The 20198-nt window shown below is 43.5% G+C and overlaps 1 protein-coding gene across 1 annotated transcript in view; it reads left to right on the top strand.

Annotated features, from left to right (window-relative positions):
- MYO3B (myosin IIIB) overlaps positions 1 to 20198 on the top strand; it is a 288566-nt gene that overhangs the window by 86792 nt on the left and 181576 nt on the right. Inside the window, exons 9-10 of the mRNA XM_081899516.1 lie at positions 1304 to 1369; positions 18350 to 18505. Coding sequence (XP_081755642.1) covers positions 1304 to 1369; positions 18350 to 18505 — 222 coding nt within the window. The remainder of the gene's footprint in view (positions 1 to 1303; positions 1370 to 18349; positions 18506 to 20198) is intronic.

The following is a 20198-nucleotide window of genomic DNA, read 5'->3' as shown; positions in this document are numbered from 1 at the left end:
TGTGCGTGTGTGCATGGGATGTGTAGAAATGGTAAAACCCAACTCCCATTTGCTCGTTAACTTTGCTCCAGTTTATGCTGCCTTTTTGATTCTTGCTCTCTCATTTTGCCTTCAAACTTTGCTATTTATTGCTCTGAACTGAATGGGGGGGGGTATATTTATCAGCAGTCCTGTTCTTGCAAGCAGGGACACTGAAGTTGTGATTATTATTATTATTATTATTATTAGTATTTATTTCTACCCCGCCCATCTGGCTGGGCTTCCCCAGCCACTCCGGGCAGCTTTCAACAGAACATTAAAAACAGAATAAAACTTCAAACATTAAAAACTTCCCTAAACAGGGCTGCTTCTAAAAGTCAGGTAGTTGTTTATTTCCTGAAGGGAGGGCATTTCACAGGGCGGGTGCCACTACCGAGAAGGCCCTCTGCCTGATTCTCTATAACCTCACTACTCACAATGAGGGAACCGCCAGAAGGCCCTCGGCGCTGGATCTCAGTGTCTGGGCTGAACGATGGGGGTGGAGACGCTCCTTCAGGTATACTGGGCCGAGGCCATTTAGGGCTTTCAAGGTCAGCACCAACACTTTGAATTGTGCTCGGAAACGTACTGGGAGCCAAAGTAGGTCTTTCAGGACCAGTGTTATATGGTCTGTTAACCACCTACTGTTGCTGTGTCACTTGCTTTTGGGTATGTTTGCTGTAAGGTGTGCTGCTTTCCACTTTGCATAGGGTTGTTGAGGAGCCCAAGGTTCCTGTGCTTCCATGAAAAGAGCCTTCCTCTCATGGAAGGAGGTCTTCTCCTGAAAAGCATCCTTTGCCAGACCAAGGGAATCTTTGACTCCAATGCTTCACTGCAATCATTCATCCAGTTTACATTTACAGTGGTACCTTGGTTGTCGAATGCCTTGGCTCCCGAACGAATCAACTTCCAAACACCACAAACCCAGAAGTAAGTGTTCCGGTTTGCGAACGTTCTTTCGAAACCGAACTTCCAACGTGGTGTCCGATTGAATGCAGGAAGTTCCTGCAGCCAAACAGAAGCCACACCTTGCTTTTTGAATGGTTCTGGGAGTCGAACGGACTCCTGGAACATATTAAGTTTGACAACCAAGGTACCACTGAACAAGTAAACTTGTTCACTTTAGAAAGACAAGGCATGTGTCCCTGCACCTTCTTAAGTAGTGGCAAAAGGATGGAATAATTTATTTGTTCCCCCTACTTTTAAACAGCAGGTCAAACCCCAGATGCTGTAGGAAAATTCATTTGATCTAGTTTTGTTCTTATAAAACATTTGTATTTTCCAGGAACCCTCCTCCTACTTTGTTTCAGCCAGAAAATTGGTCCAGAGGATTCAACCACTTCATTTCCCAGTGAGTACAACCCTTTTCCATTTTAAGCAGCTTAACCTTGTGTGCCGTTATTGCAAAATGATATGCGGCAAACCTTTGGCAATGAAATTTCCTTCCTGCAAACAAGAGCTCTTTTTAGCTTTTGTTTACATTGCATAATTCCTTCTCAACTTTTGTCTCGCTGAAAACTTTACAGTTTCGCAGAGGTCATGGTGTGATCTGCATTTGAAATTAGTTTCCTGGCCATTGATAGGTATAGGTCTGAATACCCTCCTGTTGTTGTTCTTATCCTTAATATACCTCTTCCTGATTCTTTCTTGCTCAGTCTGTGAACCAGGAGCATAAGGCCTTAGGAGAAGAATAGTTCAATAGACCGTTGCAGCTCAGTCTCCCAAGACTGATGCAGCGTAAAGTCGAGCATAAAGCCAGCGCCACAAAAGACCCCACACAACTTCGTTGTATCACATTACAGTGGAACCACTGGTTCTGAGAGCCAGTGTGGTGTAGTGGTTAAGAGCAGTAGACTCGTAATCTGGTGAACCGGGTTCGCTTCTCCGCTCCTCCACATGCAGCTGCTGGGTGATCTTGGGCCAGTCACACTTCTCTGAAGTCTCTCAGCCCCACTCACCTCACAGAGTGTTTGTTCTGGGGGAGGAAGGGAAAGGAGAATGTTAGCCGCTTTGAGACTCCTTCGGGTAGTGATAAAGCGGGAAATCAAATCCAAACTTTTCTTCTTCTTCTTCTTGAACCACTCCGTCCCTGAACGTTTCAGTTCCCGGACGTCGAAAACCTTGAAGTAAGTGTTCTGGGTTTTTTTTAGCATTCCTTGGGACCCGAATGTCCGATGCAGCTTCCGATCTGCAAAAAGCCTAGCTGTCAGCAAATCGGAAGCCGTGCCTCAGAATTTGAAGGTTTCAGAAGTCGAACGTCCTTCCGGAACAGATTACATTCGACTTCCGAGGTTCCACTGTACACTGGTTCTCTGTGTTCCCTGAAATGTCTTCAAATACATGAATTATGTAGGTCAGGCTTTGTACCGGGACTGTAGCATGGGGGGGGGGGCTTCTAGGGTGACTACTCATGCTGCCCTCCCTGAGCCAGCCCTACGCCACTTTGTGAGGGGTTGCTTCAGCGGTTGGTGTTGTTTTGGCAGCAAAGGCCCTCCATTCACCCTTCGCACCCCGCCTTAGAAACACTCCTTGTAGAGGACAACTGTGACTTCAAAGAAGAATGGGAACTTTTTACAAAGGATCTAAAAAGACAACAAAATGAACTGGACTCCTTGGCAGGATTTGAATAAACATACACAAATTTATTTATGGTTAATACAGTAGATAGATAATATAAGGATTTGTACTATTTTACAGTATTCAGAGAACAATATGTGTTGAGAAATCAGAGAGAGGAGCTGAGGGAATTCTTGAGGGGGAGGGTTCTTTGGGGAGATGGGGGAAATAATGAAGATGATATGTTTTGATATTTTGTTATGTTGAAATTGTTAAAAAAACAACACTCCTTCTAGAGCATGGGTAGGCAAACTAAGGCCCGGGGCCGGATCCGGCCCAATCGCCTTCACAATTCGGCCCGCGGATGGTCCAGGAATCAGCGTGTTTTTACATGAGTAGAATGTGTCCTTTTATTTCAAATGCATCTCTGGGTTATTTGTGGGGCATAGGAATTCATTCATCCCCCCCCCCAATATATATATATATAGTCCAGCCCCCCCCCACAAGGTCTGAGGGACAGTGGACCAGCCCCCTGCTGAAAAAGTTTGCTGACCACTCAATGAGTAGAGCCACTCAATGAGGCCATTTGAGAAGCACGCAACAGCCATGCACCCTTGATCCCAGCCTCGCCTGGGATTGAAGCGCACATGGCTGTTATGCACTTCTCATTCCACACTCCCCGAGTGCTCTGGTGGCAGCTGCTGCTTTGTACCCCCCTGACTTGATGGTTTGTTTGGTTTTGGTTGGTTCATAACCCCAAGAATCTCTTCCTCACGTATCACCACTCTTTGCCTCGGTTCTTCAGATTCCCTTCTTGAGAAAGTTAGTTGAAGCACCAAGATCTCCCCTACATCTCCTCCAGTAAAGACAGATGCAAAGAATCCATTCAGTTTTGCTTTTTTTCCCCCTCTCCTTTTTCTCCTTTAGCACACCTTTGACTCCCTTGCTGTCCCAAAGTCCCACAGTAGCTTTTAATATATGGTGACCACTGCCATTCGAGTTATGAGTCATTCCATACGGAGGGTTTGATTCCCACTTAAAAAGTTTTCTTTTCTTTTTCTTTTTTTAAAAAGCATCAAGCTATACAGCATCGAACTCTTTGGCCATTAGTGATAAAGGACTCATTTATATGCATTAGTTATGCATTTGTCAGTGCCTGGCTTGTGACAGTTCCATTTTGATAAATTAAAAGAAATGATTGTAACAAGTCCATTGTTCCTTTTATCCAAATGTTAGGGCCATGCCTGATGTTCCCGTCACCCTTGTGATGAGTGGTTGAATTTTCAGTAATTCCATTATCTACCTCCTCCCTGATGTTGACTATAATTTGCATAACAAGCTTATCTGGTTCAAGTTGTGGTCCAGACCTATGTAGCTACATAGAAGGGAGCGTGCATCTTCAGACAAGTGCATTTCTGAATTCAGCGCTAATACAGCCATTCTCCCCCTCTAGCTGCCATCACCATATCCTTTTAGGGTCTCGTTCAGAGCAAGTGCTCTGCTCCATATGCCAGTTTTCTTTAGCTTGTGCAGAATTGCCTTGTTATTGTTGACACATTGGTGTTGTTCAGTAGATTCTTTATATATTTAGTTAGAGAACACAGTCCTGGTCAGCAATTATTTTAAAACTGTAGCCATGGACACACTGGGGGAAAGTGGGAACAGGGGCATGTCTGACATGCCTAATGGGGTGGCAAGGATTTGATTGGGGTGCTACAGCAGGGGCCAGACAAGAAGTCTCTGGAGGCAAGATTGAGCCTCCAGCCTGCCAGCTGCCGATCTTTACATTTTTTTTTTTTACAATAAGCAGAAATTTACCTTTTCTCAGTGTGGAGAAGAACGCCACTGAATTAATGTTCATCACTCAGCTATTAAAGGCTTGGGGGTTGAGTTTCTGAGACGGCAAGGAGTTTGCAACCACAGCGTGATACATTTACTTCCATTTAGCTGTACATTCATGGTTATGTGGTCATTCTGGGGGGTGGTCTTAGGTTACACCCCTTCTGTGATGTATGTATGATGTTTCTGGGGGTGCTCGCCACTTTTCTGGGTTCCTCCTCCTCTCCTGCGGGTGAGGGGAGCACCCTGTTTCAACAGTTCAATAAAAATCAAGCTTACTAGCTGCTTTGCTTCTCAATATTCTCAATATGGCCTCTGTTATCTTCTCATACCACTAGGGAACCAATGTAAGGGCTCTATATGGCTCTTGGATACCCCATAAGGGAAAAGGGCAATTTTTGTTTACAACACCGCCTTCCAAACAGCTGCAGGGTAGAAAAAGGAAAGCTTTTATTTGTTTTCCCTTGATTGTCATGTTGTGACAAACCAGGAACTGTGGTTTATAACAAACCCTGGTTAGGTTACCAAAGCAGCTTCGGAAATGACAGCTTTAAGCCGGCTTGTTCTGAATCTGCCCGCATGTTGTTTTATAAACCAGGATCTCACATCTGGATGGCACAATAAAATGAGAGTCAAAGAAAGTAAGGGGGGAAGCTGCCAAAATCTTTCACCCAGTGATGCAAGAAGAGGAGAGGAATAATGAGTCCAACTCTTGCCGCAGTTTGTTCCTGCTCATGAAAATCCTACCAAACCATGGTTTAGGGTGACATAGAAAACATCTGATTGTGTTACCTTAGGCAAGAAGGTTTTAGAGGCTCCAACTTTATTTATTTATCTAAATTACAAAAATAAAATTCATCCAGATAATCTCAGACAAAAGCAAGTTCTCACTTATTTCATTAGTTTGCTTAAGCTACACCTCAAATTCTGTCTTGGTTTCTCTGCAAAACAACAAAACTTTCAAGAAAGCCTCCCTGAAGCCTTGCAGAACAGAGCCGTGCAATTAGCCATCAATCCCTTTGAAGTTCAAAATTCTTTTTAAAAGTTTGCTCCCTTTGAAGAACTGAACAGATAAAAGGCTTAAGTAACTGGAATTGGTCATTTCCTGATCAAGTGTTACTGTGGAGGAGTAGATTAAGAAGGCGCATCCTAATTTATTATCATTCAACCTCTGGAAAGGGTATCTCACATTGACTCGAAACCCTCCTGATTATGACTATGACATATTTCATGGGCAGGTTGAAAAACAAAGGCTGCAACTATTCAAAACATATGTTTGATACATATTTAACCTAAATTTTAACGACTGCTGCTACTACAAGCATTCTTATACAGCTTTTCAGTGTCTGTTCACATCTATCCTTGCAACTGAATTACAAGTGGATTAGATACATATTTGAGGCCACCCATTGTGGAATCTGAACCAAGGGCTTTTCCAAAAGAGTTTCTATAGTACAATATCATTGTTGGTGTTTTATTCAATAGCTAAGCAGGCATTCTGTCATAAAGTAGCCCTTCTGCTGTGCGTTATTGCATTTTTTCATCACCCAAAGCCTCATATTTTGTCAGCAAGTCATTATAAGACTTGCCCCCAGCTACTTGCTTTTATTGCTATAGTAAAGTGTATGACTGCACCTATTGGGCAATGCTTGTGATGTCACTACTGACAGATACCACATACCATTCACATAATGCTACCTTCTACTTTTGTGCCCAGGGCATTTTGTGAACTTTCTATACTAGTAAGTTTAATTTAAAATTTTGATTGGCGGACACATTCTCCCCCCCCCCATTTTTTTTTACAGCGGTACCTCGGGTTAAGTACTTAATTCATTCCAGACGTCCGTACGTCACCTGAAACTGTTCTTAACCTGAGATACCACTTTAGCTAATGGGGCCTCCTGCTGCTGCCGCGCCACCAGAGTACGATTTCTGTTCTCATCCTGAAGCAAAGTTCTTAACCTGAAGCACTATTTCTGGGTTAGCGGAGTCTGTAACCTGAAGAGTATGTAACCTGAGGTACCACTGTATTCATTTTATAACACAAATAAACAGCACTAACAGTAAAACAAACAATAGAAACAGATTCTTGTCTTATCCTTATTTTTTCTAAACATTGTTAGGTGAGCTTCCCCAAGTCCCCCCCTATCTGATTTTCGTTTTACTGGTGGACACATTTTTGTTATGCCTTCGCCATGCCTTAAAAAGCAGTAAAGTGCCACCTTCTTCTGCTCCTTGCCTGGTCATTTTCTGAACCTTTTTTTTTCTTTTTTGAAAAATGTTTGCTTGCTGGATGGAGAGTGTCTGGTTATGAAAAACCAGAGTGCTCATTCAGATCAGTTTGCAGGACAAAGAAGAAGAAGAAGGAGGAGGAGGAGGAGAAGGAGGAGGAGGAGGAGGAGGAGGAGGAGGAGGAGGAGGAGAAATCCCAGCACTGTGGTTGAGCCCCATTGCCCTTTAGCAAGATATGTCCATCTCCTGAGCTGTTATTTGGAGTCAAGATATTCCACTAGGGGCTAACCTATATATATTACCCACAGACTCCCCATGTCTGCGGGTCATGTGGTCTGCTGACTGCAGACTGAAAAGTGGTCTGCTGACTGCAGACTGAAAAGTGGTTGAAGCAATGAATGGGATTCTTAGCTTAGGATAACAGGCTACATCCCAGCCATCCAAAAACGGCTTCTACCACCCCCAAATCCTTCCATCCTCCATCCTGACGAGAGGAATTATCATAGTCCAACATTAGGAAGAACTTCCCGACAGTAAGAGCTGTTTGACAGTGGAATTTGCTGCCAAGGAGTGTGGTGGAGTCTCCTTCCTTGGAGGTCTTTAAGCAGAGGCTTGACAACCATATGTCAGGAGTGCTCTGATGGTGTTTCCTGCTTGGCAGGGGGTTGGACTCAATGGCCCTTGTGGTCTCTTCCAACTCTATGATTCTATGATTCTAAGAACACATTCCACCTGGGCAAAAGAACTCGAGGGGGGCTCAGAGCAGAACCAATGTCACTTGTGGAGAGTGTCACTTGTGGAGAGGGGATGTGGCCTGGGAATGAGGGATGACCATGGACGAGTCCCAGGAAGAAGAAGAAGAAGAAGAAGAAGAAGAAGAAGAAGAAGAAGAAGAAGAAGAAGAAGAAGAAGAAGAAGAAGAAGAAGAATTTGGATTTTATATCCTGCTTTATCACAACCCGAAGGAGTCTCAAAGCGGCTAACATTCTCCTTTCCCTTCCTCCCCCACAACAAACACTCTGTGAGGTGAGTGAGGCTGAGAGACTTCAGAGAAGTGTGACTGGCCCAAGGTCACCCAGCAGCTGCATGTGGAGGAGCGGAGACGCGAACCCGATTTCCCAGATTACGAGTCTACCGCTCTTAACCACTACACCACACTGGAACCAGACAGAGAGAACTGGGAGGTTGCATTTGGCCTCTGACCCTAAGCTTCCCCACCCCAATGAAGTTTATTCCCATAAGCTTGGATAACTGGCTAAGAATTTACTCACTTGTAAGCTCTATATTTTCCTCAGAGCTGAACCTGTGTCCTCTTACATTTCTCAGTGCCTGCAGCAAGTTAAAACTATTGGGGGGCGGGTGCTCAAATAATTTTGCTGCCGGAGGATTTATTGCAGCTCAGTTTGGTGGCATTCCAATAGTCGAGTGTTTCTCTTTCCAGCAGGAAGGATTAGAAATTTATGATACCTGGTTCTAAGGGGTGGATCGATAGATACATAAATGTGTCTTGTGTACTAGAATGTATATTATGCACTTGATAATTGAATACTGTGTAATACACTGAATCCTGCTTTGTGGAACCTGAGTGTAGCAGTAGGTAGCAAAAAAATAAAAATAAATCAGCTGTTTATCATGGCATGCTACTTTTGGACACATGTCCTCAAGGCACCTCTGTTATGGGGGTGGGGGGTGATTTTCCTGAAAGGCAGTGCTGCTCTAGAGATAATACTGCCTGGGTACATGGTGATGGCAGGGATCCTATGGAATTGTAATGAAAGACAAAAGGAAAGCAAAAAAATGGCCGCAGGCAAAGCTATCCCCGTTTTCCTTCATTTTCTTTTCAACAACAGCAATATCATGCAGCAGTCTGAAGACAGGCAGGTAGCGGGAACAGATGAGCAGATGTGAAAGAGCAGACGCATCATTGGATCATTATTACAAATGGGTTTCATGATGTGCTTGTTCTCGTCTACCTGTCTGCAGCGTGTGACTGGCTTAGTGTTGAGTCAGAGCTACACAAGAGAGAAGTAAGAGATGAGCCATTCAGGCAGATGGCTGCGTATGAGGGAAAATGGGAGGGGAAACGAAGCATCTTCCCAAAGAAACTCGCCTTTCAGTGCTCACTGTAACAAATGCTGTTCCTTTCCCTCATGACAGGCCCTGCCATTGGGCAGAGTGAGGCAGTTGCCTTAGGTGGCAAATGCTAGGGTGGTGGGAGAAAAGTGAGTCATTCAGGCAGGTGCTTGTTTATAGTAGGGTGAAGGGATTAACCATTTCCCCAAAGGTTTGCTTTTCAATTCTCATAATGTGGTCCCTTTCCCTCAGGACCAGCCCTGCTGTTGGGCAGTGTGTGTCGTCTGCCTCTGGCAGCATATGTTGAGGTGTGTGAAGAGTGAGTTGTGGTGAGGTGTTGGAGAACAGTGCTATATGTGCCTTGTAGCTTGCCCTCAAAAGATTCCATCAACTGTGTCTCCGAAAAAATTTACCCATCACTTGGGAAGACAGGCGAACTAATGCCAGTGTACTGGAAAAAGCAAAGTGTCAAAACAATGATTCTTCAACATCAACTTGGTTGGACTGGCCATGTTGTTTGGATACCTGATTATCATCTTCCAAAGCAACTACTCTATTCCCAACTTAAAAATGGAAAGCCTAATGCTGGTGGTTAACAAAAGAGGTTTAAAGACTCTTTCAAGGCAAATCTTAAAAAATGTAATATAAACAGCGACAACTAGGAAACACTGGTCTGTGAGTGCTTCAATTGGAGAACAGCCTTTACCAAAGGTGTCATGGGCTTTGAAGACGCTCAAACTCGGGACGAAAGGAAGAAATGTGCTAAGAGGAAGGCACGCTTGGCAAACCCTCACCGTGATCAGCTCCTGCCCGGAAACCAATGTCGCCATTGTGGAAGGACGTGTGGATCCAGAATTGGCCTCCACAGTCACTTACGGACTCACCGTTAAAAAAATGTTCATGGAACACAATCTTACTCGGCTATGAGTGATCGCCACATAAGAAGAAGCCCTGTGCCCTCTGAAGTAATGGAATACAGTCATACCTTGGGTTACAGATGCTTTGGGTTGCGCACTGCGCCAAACCGGAAGTACCAGAACGGGTTACTTCTAGGTTTTGGCGCATGCACAGAAGCACCGAATTGCAACCCGTGCATGCGCAGATGCGGCGCTGCAGGTTGCGGACGCTGCAGGTTACAAATGTGCTTCCTGCACGGATCACGTTCGCAACCTGAGTGTCCACTGTGTGTTGAATCCATTTTCAACTGCTGGTCCAGTCAGCTTTGTACATTAAATGGGAGGGGTAACTTGTTCATTGCCTCAGTCAGCAAAATTCCCCTGTGCCTGTTTACCCTTCCCATCCCCACTGCCACAACCTTTAAGCCTTTGAAAGACGTGGCTTATAATAATAAACGTTTCTGTTCTTGTGTTGCTGGATTGCTTGTTGTTTTGAATTTATCTCGTTCTCTCCCTAAAATGGATTCAACATCTCCGATGAGGCTGTGGTGTACATAGAAGGATATAGCTGTTCCGCCCTTCTGTGAGCGACTGGTATAATCTTAAGATCTCCTTTGACAATTAATGTCTCTGTAATTCCAATGAGGTTTTAAAGATTGGGCAAAGAGCTTTGTAAGACTGGAGATGGACATTTGTTATTATTGTTTATATGCACAGGAGGAAATCATTCCATCCACATCCCCGTCTGTCATCAGTATACGGGGATCTGCCTCAGGGGAGTACAGAGTGGTTCAGCTTTCTTATCAGGAGAATCCTTGGTGGGACTGCTGAAGTGTTTAATGGAGGGGAAAATTAACATCTGAGTTGCAGCTGATTTTGTGACATGCAGCTGCACGCTATAGGTGTGCCTTGCTTTGCTATTACGTCTTGTTTAAAGGTAAAGGTACCCCTGACCGTTAGGTCCAGTTACGGACGATTCTGGGGTTCCACACCCATCTCGCTCTATAGGCCGAGGGAGCCGGCGTTTGTCCGCAGAGAGCGTCTGGGTCATGTGGCCAGCATGACTAAGCCGCTTCTGGCGAACCAGAGCAGTGCACGGAAACGCCATTTACCTTCCCGCCAGAGCGGTACCCATTTACTTGCACTTGATGTGCTTTTGAACTGCTAGGTGGGCAGGAGCTGGGACCGAACAATGGGAGCTCACCCCGTTGTGGGGATTCGAACCACGGACCTTCTGATCGGCAAGCCCTGGGCTCTGTGGTTTAACCCACAGCGCCACCCGCATCCCAGGGGGTATGATAGGACGTCCCTAGTTTCATCGGCAAAATTTTGGAGGGTATGAAGTTATGTAATCCCTGAGCCATCTGAAGGCAGCCCTGTATAGGGAAGTTCCTTAATGCTTAATGTTTTAATATGTTTTTATATATGTTTGAAGCCACCCAGAGTGGCTGGGCCAATCCAGTCAGATGGGTGGAGTATTCCGTTTCCTTTAAAGCCCTCTTCATGTATTATATCCACATGATTAAGTATCCTGTCCGTTTCCTTGATGTCCAAGCACACTATGAAGGGGAAGCCTATTTGCCTAGATCTCTACCCAAGTGAGCTGCTCTCTGGAGATGTCCACATCTGATGAAATGATAACTAGCATGGAGCCCTTTACATTCATTCACTGCATGCAGATACATACTTTCGGAAGCTTACCAGATTTTTCAATGTGGACTCATTGTTCCTGGAAGGTGGAAAGTTTGATAGCTGCTGCCTTGGTTAATATGTTTCTCCCTTCTCCAGTTCAAGAAATAAATGCAAACACTGGCCTATATCTGTTCTGGCCACCATCATGTTTTCTTTGGTGAAGGAGATCTGTTTCTGACAAGATATGCCACCACCTCTGCTTCGGTTGTGAAATCTATTTCTATCCGTTTGTTCGTTCGTAAATATTTGTTCACACCAGCTGGTTCCCCTTTCGTTCTTCCGATTTGCTGGCTGCAAAAAAATGGCAGTTTACATTGTGCACATAGCTCTCTCTGCCTCAACAATGTTATCATCCGAATGCAAGCCGCTTGCCTGTGAATTAGGCCTCTGTGTTGCTTGTTCCCGTCTTAACAAATGCTTCATCTTTGCCTGCCTGTAATTGTGACAGAATGAAATTGTTGTTTAGGAACCTGTAATATTAGAGTCTAGTAACCCAACAGACAGCTAATGGCTGCCACTTCTGTTTAACGTAATGACACTAATGAATTCTGAGGATTACTTTTCAGCTAGGAAAACATGATGGAAGGTGCTGGAATTTCAAATTAGGTGATGGATTTGCATCCGTTGAGGCCAATATGTGCAGCATATTTGTTTCCTTTTCAACATATTTTATTCATATTAACAATGGTCATCCACCATTAGGGCAAAATAGAACCATAATATTAGTTAATAGGAATATTTGTTAAAGTAACTGTTAAGGTGCAACTCCTTAAGTCTTCTTCAAGTGCTACTGTTAAACCTGCTGCTTTAGGAGCAGTTAGAAGTTATTGTCCTCTCATCAGTGCTGAAGAAAGAATCGAAGGGCAGGCCAATTGGCTTCTGTATGTGGAATGGTAGGGATACCATTGTGTCCTTCACCTCAGGAAGCAAAATGCCTTGGGCTGGCCTTGTTCCCATGTAGATGGAACAGAACTTCTCCTTTGTGAGCTGACACACAGTCCCATCAGTTGGTGTCGCTGAGGTGATCTGGGATAGTTCTCTACAGCAGGCATCCCCAAACTCGGCCCTCCAGCTGTTTTGTGACTACAACTCCCATCATCCCTAGCTAACAGGACCAGTGGTCAAGGATGATGGGAACTGTATTCCCAAAACATCTGGAGGGCCGAGTTTGGGGGCACCTGCTCTAGAGCTATATATTATTGATTCTATACATTACTTTTCATTATAAGGCTAGCAGTGCTATGGGCTTTCAAAATATGTTTTGGGGGAAACGGTTTTGGGAAATACGCCATTTTAAGAAACCTAGAATGCTAAACCTTAGAAATCTCCCTGGTCTAGGGCTTCTTCAGTATATAAAAAACATGTCCAGCTTATCTTTGAACAAGAGGAAAGTTCCTAATGACTGTGGTTGGGCTGCCCTATATTTAGCAGTGCCATCTCATAAAATAGCATGCTTTGTAACCTTAACAATTGCTGATGTGATGCTGGCTAGGTTGGTTTGAGAATGGTACATTAAATTAATCTCCTCTGAAAGAACTGGAGACTGGGTGCTAGATTGGTTTAAGGGGGAAGAGTGGCAGCTGCCTTGGATATTGAAAGAGTTTGCCACTCTCTGGATCCACCCCTGATGTAATGGTTATATGGGGTTGCTCATGCGTAAGTTGCCGCCACTCCTGGCTAGGTAGCCTGGTTAAACCTTTCCTGGCTGGACAGCCCTTCACTTTATGGCTGTTCAGTCGCTAGCAGAATCCGTCAGTGGGCGTTTCTTGAACTTCTTCCAGCAAAGAAGTTCTTTGACGCCAAGTCTCCGCCTACTTTCCCTGCGTGGAAGTCTTCTGCGCAGGGTGGGTGTGGGTAGTAGAGGACCTGTGCTCTCCCCGCTGGCCTCAAGCGAAGAGTCCTGGAGTCCTCTCTCCGATTCCCCCTTCCACCCCCCTTTATCCCTGGTGTTACGCTGATTTCCTTCCCCAGCTGCTGAGTCCCCTCTCTCCCTGCTTGGCCCTTCTCCAGCATCACTTGGGAGCCCTGCCTCCACTTCTGGCTCCGATGTCAGTTCCCTGACACCTGAGTTCTAAAGTCTCCTCAGTAGGACACCCTAAAACCACCATCTGGGCTACAGAACTTATCAAGGGGACACAGAGCTCAGTGCAAGCAGGTTCCTTAAGATATCTACAGACTTTAAACTCAAATAGCAGCTATTCCCTTTGCTCGAGGTTGGCCCAGACATTAGGTGAGGTGAGCCCACTGCCTCAGGTGGCCGAAGCCCCTGAGGCAGTGTCCCCATGGGCACCTGCCACCTCCGCCACCATTGGAGAAAAGAAACCGGCGTTGGTCCCGATTTCTGGTGAGATCTTGTGGAGTGTGTGAGATCACACCTGAAATATGTGCTGCTGCCGGCACAGCTTCTCCCCTGGTGATATAGGCAGCAGGGCAGGTGGCAGCAGCAGGGAATTATAATAATAATAATTTATTATTTGTACCCCACCCATCTGGCTGGGTCTCCCCAGCCCCTCTGGGTGGCTTCCAACAAAGATTAAAAATACATTAAAATGTCACACATGAAAAACTTCCCTGAACAGGGCTGCGTTCAGATGTCTTCTAAATGTCAGGTAGTTGTTTATCTCTTTGACATCTGATGGGAGGGCGTTCCACAGGACGGGTGCCACTACCGAGAAGGCCCTCTGCCTGGTTCCCTGTAGCTTTGCTTCTCACAGTGAGGGAACCGCCAGAAGGCCCTCGGCGCTGGACCTCAGCATCCGGGCAGAATGATGGGGGTGGAGACGCTCCTTCGGGTATACTGGGCCAAGGCCCTTCCAGTTTCATCTCAAATGGCAAAAGAGGATCTGCTGCCACTGCTTTTATCTCAAGGAGTTTTGGGAATTGTAGTCTTCTATGAAGAGGGGCTGCTAATTCTTAGCCTCACTAAACTATAAAACCCAACATTCTTTGGGGAAAGCCACAATGGTTGCTCTCAGGTCCTGCTGGCATGCTTCCCATGGGCATCTTGTTAGAGCTGTATTCAACTAACCTGGCCCACTAATGGAAGCCAGTGCGATGGTTTCTGTTAAGAGGGCTTCCCCCTTTCCCTTATGCATCCCTGCCTCTCCCAAACCCTCTCTGGAGAATCAGGAAGAACCCACAGAACAGCATGTTGGAGGAGGAAAGGGGAAAACGCTTGCGCTGTGTGATGTTGAATTCCTTCCATGGTAATGGAGAAATCAAGATTTTGCATCACATCATGAAACCGTTTGTGATCTCAGCTACTGCAGGTGAAGGTTTTCCTCCTTCTTGGTTTCCAATGCTGAGCAAGCTCTGGTATTCTAGGCAGCGTAGAGAGAAGAGCTATAGCTGAAACGTGTATGCACAGCACTGTTCAAATGGGTTCGTTTTTCGTACTGGCCTTTAATTCTAGGAAGTCGTCATAAAGAACCAGTTGCGCCATTAAAAACGGGCCATTTTCAATTGCTGTTTTCTCTTACTGTAGCTGGAGGTTGGTATTCAGTGAGTCTCTCGCCTTTTCTACAAAGGAGGATATAAACTTGGAAGAGAGACTGACAAGCATAATATTTTTTAGATGGGGCCACAGTGACTTTTTCCTTTTTTTAAAATGATGGGTAAGAAAACAAAAGAAACACAGAACCCATAAAAGCCAAATGACTGATTTCTTTCCATGGGAGGGCAGGAGTGGTATTTATAACCTCTGCAGGAGGATAGATATAAGGTAGTTTTTGTTGCGTTAGCTTTGATATCAGGAAGCTCCAGTTCACAGGGGATACTAGAGTCTCTTGCTTGTTTGTAAAATAGAATGTTTTCTAGGCTTTGCTTTGAAGTATACAGAAGAGCTCTGTGCAACCAAATATTTTTGAAAGGTATTTCAACAGGCAGGTTTTACTTAAGGATGATTCCTTAAAGATAACAGAGTCTGGGCTTAGTGTCGTGAGTATATTTTGTCCTTTTCTTATTCATGAAATAATTACAGGTGTTATGTTGTGTGTGTGTGTGTGTGTGTGTGTGTGTGTGTGTGTAAAACACTACATTGTCACTGATGCTGATCACCTGTTGAACTTTTAAAATATGCTGTTTTTATTGCCCGGCTGTGTAAAATGGCTCTCATTGTTTGTCCCAAAGCTGTTTTAAAAGTGTTTATGTGAAAACGATTGCTTCACAGGGCATTGGTAAATCTGAAATACAGAATTAAACATGTGAATCTGAAAATGCGCAGCCAAACAAATTCAGTTCAGGCTGGAACTAATATGAAACTCTTGAAAACTATAGGGTAGGTTCAGGAAATAATTATCACGGTACATTAGAGCTTATATTCTCTTGGTTCTCAAATGGTTCTCTAATACGACTGAACCAAATCAAGTTTAACAAACTAACGTGATCAGACATAATAGGGTGTGTGCTTTAAAAGAATTTTTCTGACATTTATATATTTAGAACACATTATTTTTGCTTAATCTGAAGCCATGTTATTCTGAATTCTAGCAACTTTTATGCCTTGCCAATTGCACAGCGTCAAGTTTTATAGTTAGAATGTGTTCAGACCTTCAAAGCTCTCTGCCTTGTACTGCGTCTTAGCAATGAACTATTCTTTTCTGATAGTTTCTTTTATTAAGCTATTTATTTATATTGATAAACTAATTGAGAACCCTTCAGACTGAGCAAAAGCTGGTCATCCTTGAAGTTAGTTATGACTGACGTGTTAACATTCTTTTCTGTGACACTTTTATCTCAGATAACATTAGCAGGATTAGGACCTCTGCCTGCAATTACAGCTAAGCATCACAGTGACTGTGTTTCCTTTAAAATATAATGCCAAATAATTCCGGTCAGTTTTGGCTGGCTTGTTTCATTCAACCAACACCTAAAATAGTTACCTCACTCATTTATCATTCAATAATACATGTGAACAATAGGTTATAAAATTGTTACTAAAATGTTTCTAAACCTAATGGTCTTGGCATTAAGAGGTGCTCAACAGACTCCCACAAGAGGCAGTGGACTCTTTCCTTGGTGATTTTTAAGTAGAGGTTGAATGGCCCACCCATCATGTATGACCTACCGTATTTTTCGCTCCATAAGACGCACCTGACCATAAGACGCACCTAGTTTTTAGAGGAGGAAAACAAGAAAAAAAAATATTCTGAACGAAACAGTGGATATATGATTTTTATGGTTCCAGCTGTGGCCACAAGACATGTGGTCTGATGGAGAATTTGGGGTGACCCAATGCAAAAATCCTGAGGATCCATGTGGATCCGTGCCTTGTAACCACGTTTTTGCGCCATTGCGGCTTCAGGCAACAGTGGGTGCGAGATTTTTTGTGTGTGTGCAGGCTGTAGCCATGGACATGCTACGTGATCTGATGGTGAATTTGGGGTGACCCAATGTAAAAATCCTGAGCATCCATGGGCTTTTACCTCCCCCCTCCCAGGCAGCCTCCACTAGCGTCCCTTATCTCTCTTCCGATCCCACCGATCAGTTGTTTCCTTTCAACACGCCCTTCCCTCTTGTTTGCCTTAGTGTCTTTTTCTTAGCTGGAGCAGTTTTTTGCTCCTCCTTTTCTTCTAATTTCTCTCCTTTTTGCTTTAGTCTTCCTGTCCCCCCCCCCCCTTTGCAAGTTTGCTGTCTTTACCTCCCCCCTCCCAGGCAGCCTCCTTTATCTCTAGCGTCCCTTATCTCTCTCCCCGATCACTAAACGATCAGTGGCTTTGTTTCAATACCCACTTCCATCTTTCAAAAAATAAAACATGATCTGCTTTTTGCCCCTGGGCAATTCGGTTCCAGGGACCACGCATTCACTCCATAAGACACAGAGACATTTTCCCTTACTTTTTAGGAAGAAAAAAGTGTGTCTTATGGAGCGAAAAATACGGTAGTTGAGATTCCTGTCCTTGAAATCCCTTCCAACTCTATGATTCTATGACATGAGCTGTAATGTTGCACTCTGAATTCTCAAAGGGTATGGGTGATACCAACTCCCCCTTCCTTTCCTCCCTGCGGTAGCCTATCCCATATTCCCAGAATCTCTTCAAGACACACGTACATAGACTTCTGCTTGGGGAATGTTGGAAATCACCCAATATTTTATTCATGTTTTGTACTTTTTGAGTATAGTGCTGCATGAGGTTTAGTGACTCTGTTGAGATGCTTGTTCCCCCGTATAAGACACCCAAGCATTCACACATTATAAAAGTCTGTATGCAAAAGCAAAATAGCAGAAATCACCATGGGGGAGTAGAGTAGAGTAACTGTAATCTGTTTGGGTATTTTAGATTTTGTATGTTTTATATATATACTGTATTTTTCCGTGTATAATACAACCCATATTTTTTGGGACTCCAAATAAAGAAATCCCCCATGTGTATAAGATGACCCCCAGTTTTAAACTTGAAAAAAATAGGGGGGAAATATAGTCTTATACATGGAAAAATATGGGGGGGTGTAGTTTATTTATTTGGTTTTTCAGATTAAAATTTTACACGTAGCCAACAAACAACATAAAAACGAGATTCCAAGGAATCTCCTAGACTTCCCTACTCCTCTTTGTGGGTCCTGTTGTTCATCATTTCCTCCTGCATCTTTTGTGATAATCCAAATCTTTTACCTCTCCATTGTGTCCAAAATTCGCCATTAAACTACAAGTGATATTCCAATCCTACTAACGATCTTAACTGTTTATGATGATCTTTAAAAGAAGTTATAAATTTTCCCCATTCCTTATTAAAATTTTGGTCTTCCTGATTTCTGATTCTTTTTCGCCATTTTGGCATAATCCATCAACTTGACCTGCCATTCTTCTCGGGTAGGGACTTTATCTTCTTTCCATCTCTGGGCTAAATCTTCTATGTTTTAAAGTAGGGTTGCAAAAAATATTTTTAAATCCCTTTTTTTTTACTGTTTTATCTTTTGTAAACTGCTTTGTGACCTTTTACGATCAAGTGGTGTGTAATTTTTTATGAAACAAATAAACAGTTTCTAACAGAACTGAATGCTCCTGTCCATCTATGTATAAGTAACTTAACTGCTGGATTTTTCAGGTGCCTAATCAAGGACTTCGAAAAACGCCCATCTGTCACTCACCTTTTGGAACATCCCTTCATAAGACAGGTCCATGGCAGAGACATGGCACTCCAAAAACAGCTGGCAGATCTCATTCAAGCACAACAACATTTAGGCTCCGTAGCCAAGACAAGGTACTGTTCAATTTCACTATAGCCGTACTACAAAGTTCCAGAAATTTATGACTTTTAATTGTGAGACATATATTGCTTATACAGATATCATATCATGCCTTAAAGCTTTTTGCCCTGGTCCACCAAGAAGGATCAGTGTGTCCCAACCGGAGGAACATCTCAATGGGCATTCCCGTCAATGACGCTCATCTTAGCTGCCCTTGAATCAGCTAGAAGCATCTTGGTGACCATGGGGGCTGCATTGCCTCATCTGGAGCCACCAGCTCTTATGTATGACAGGTTTACCCATAACTAGAGCTGCTATATTGTTCTAATTATTATGGATCCTTACATACAGTAATTACAACATTCCATATAAATGGAGAGCTTCAAGACAGTGGAAAACAACTTTCTCATTCATGTCTTTTAATCGCATTCAGCCGTAATGGAAGCATCACATTCCAGTAGTTTCTTGGATTTACTGCTAAGACAAACAATGGCATGCAAGTGTTCATTAATTAATAAATGAACTCTTAGCAGGGAACATGCTCATGTTTTCTGATTTTCGGGAGGGCAGAAGATTCAAAATGTGAATAATGGTGGTGAAACGTTAAGCGTCCGAACCTTGATGTTTTGGTTCACCATTGGCCTAATATTACCACTAGTATTCGTATATAGCTGGGTACTTAATATTCATCAGGAAAACCTTCTTTTCCAGTCCAATCTAGGGCTAGCTGCAGGGAATATCTCTTGGTTTCATGGTTGTCCAGAGGGTGGCAGGATTTCGCTGTTTTCAAAGTGAATTTAAATGCAAATGAAGGCTCTTCGGGCTGCTCTGCAATCATTTCGTAATATGAAATTCGTCTGGCTGCTAGATAAGCTGTAAACCATTATTGTAAATAAATACCTGCTAATGTTGATGAAGAAAATTAAATGTCATGATTCATAAGTCATAAAAATGTATGTGCATATCCAGCCAGAGTGAATGTGCTATGTGAAAACCAAAGGCCTTTTTTTAAAAAAAAATCATTAAAAACAAAGTAATAGATGCAGTTTCAAGGTGAGTGTGACTTTCCTAATTTCACTGCAACTGGAATTATTCCACATGCTTCTAAAGCAAGGGTCTAGAATGGTCAGACTTGCTCCAGGAGGCTGGTCTTTTATGTTTCTTTTCCATCTCCCCCTCCTTGTTTTTAAGTAAACTGTCTTATGAATTCTCTCCCTGTTGATGGCTGCCGTTTGCAATTTCAAAAGAAAAAAGTCTGCCATAAGGTGCGAACTTGGCTGCTGCGCCAAACACTAATGAAAAACATCGACACGTGATTCCACACTCAGATAGAGAAAATAAAAGACTCTGAGTGCACTAGCCACATTTCTCGTTTCATAATCTGTTTTGAGAGTATACCTATATGGGTGATAAAAGCCCACTTGTTTGCTGTAAGAGGCCTGGTCTGTGCACCAGCAGAATAAAGAGAACTCTGAGGTGGAAAAGTGACCTGTGTCACTTCAGACTGCAATGGGTGAATATCATTGCTATAATGAAGTATAGTTGTCTGTGGCTAGCTAGGTGCTATACTGAATACAATGTCTGGACAGCTTGTTCAGTGGTGCAGGTAGGTAATTTTAGAATTTTAGACTCCACATTTAATAGTCATATTCTCCCCTCCTTTAGATGACAATGTGCACTACTACTTTCTTCAAAATACAGTAAGCT

The sequence above is a fragment of the Podarcis melisellensis genome, assembly GCF_964234715.1.
Source record: "Podarcis melisellensis genome assembly, chromosome: 1".
Classification (NCBI taxonomy): domain Eukaryota; kingdom Metazoa; phylum Chordata; class Lepidosauria; order Squamata; family Lacertidae; genus Podarcis; species Podarcis melisellensis.
Note: the sequence above shows the minus strand (reverse complement) of the source record. Positions and strands in the feature narration are given on the sequence as shown.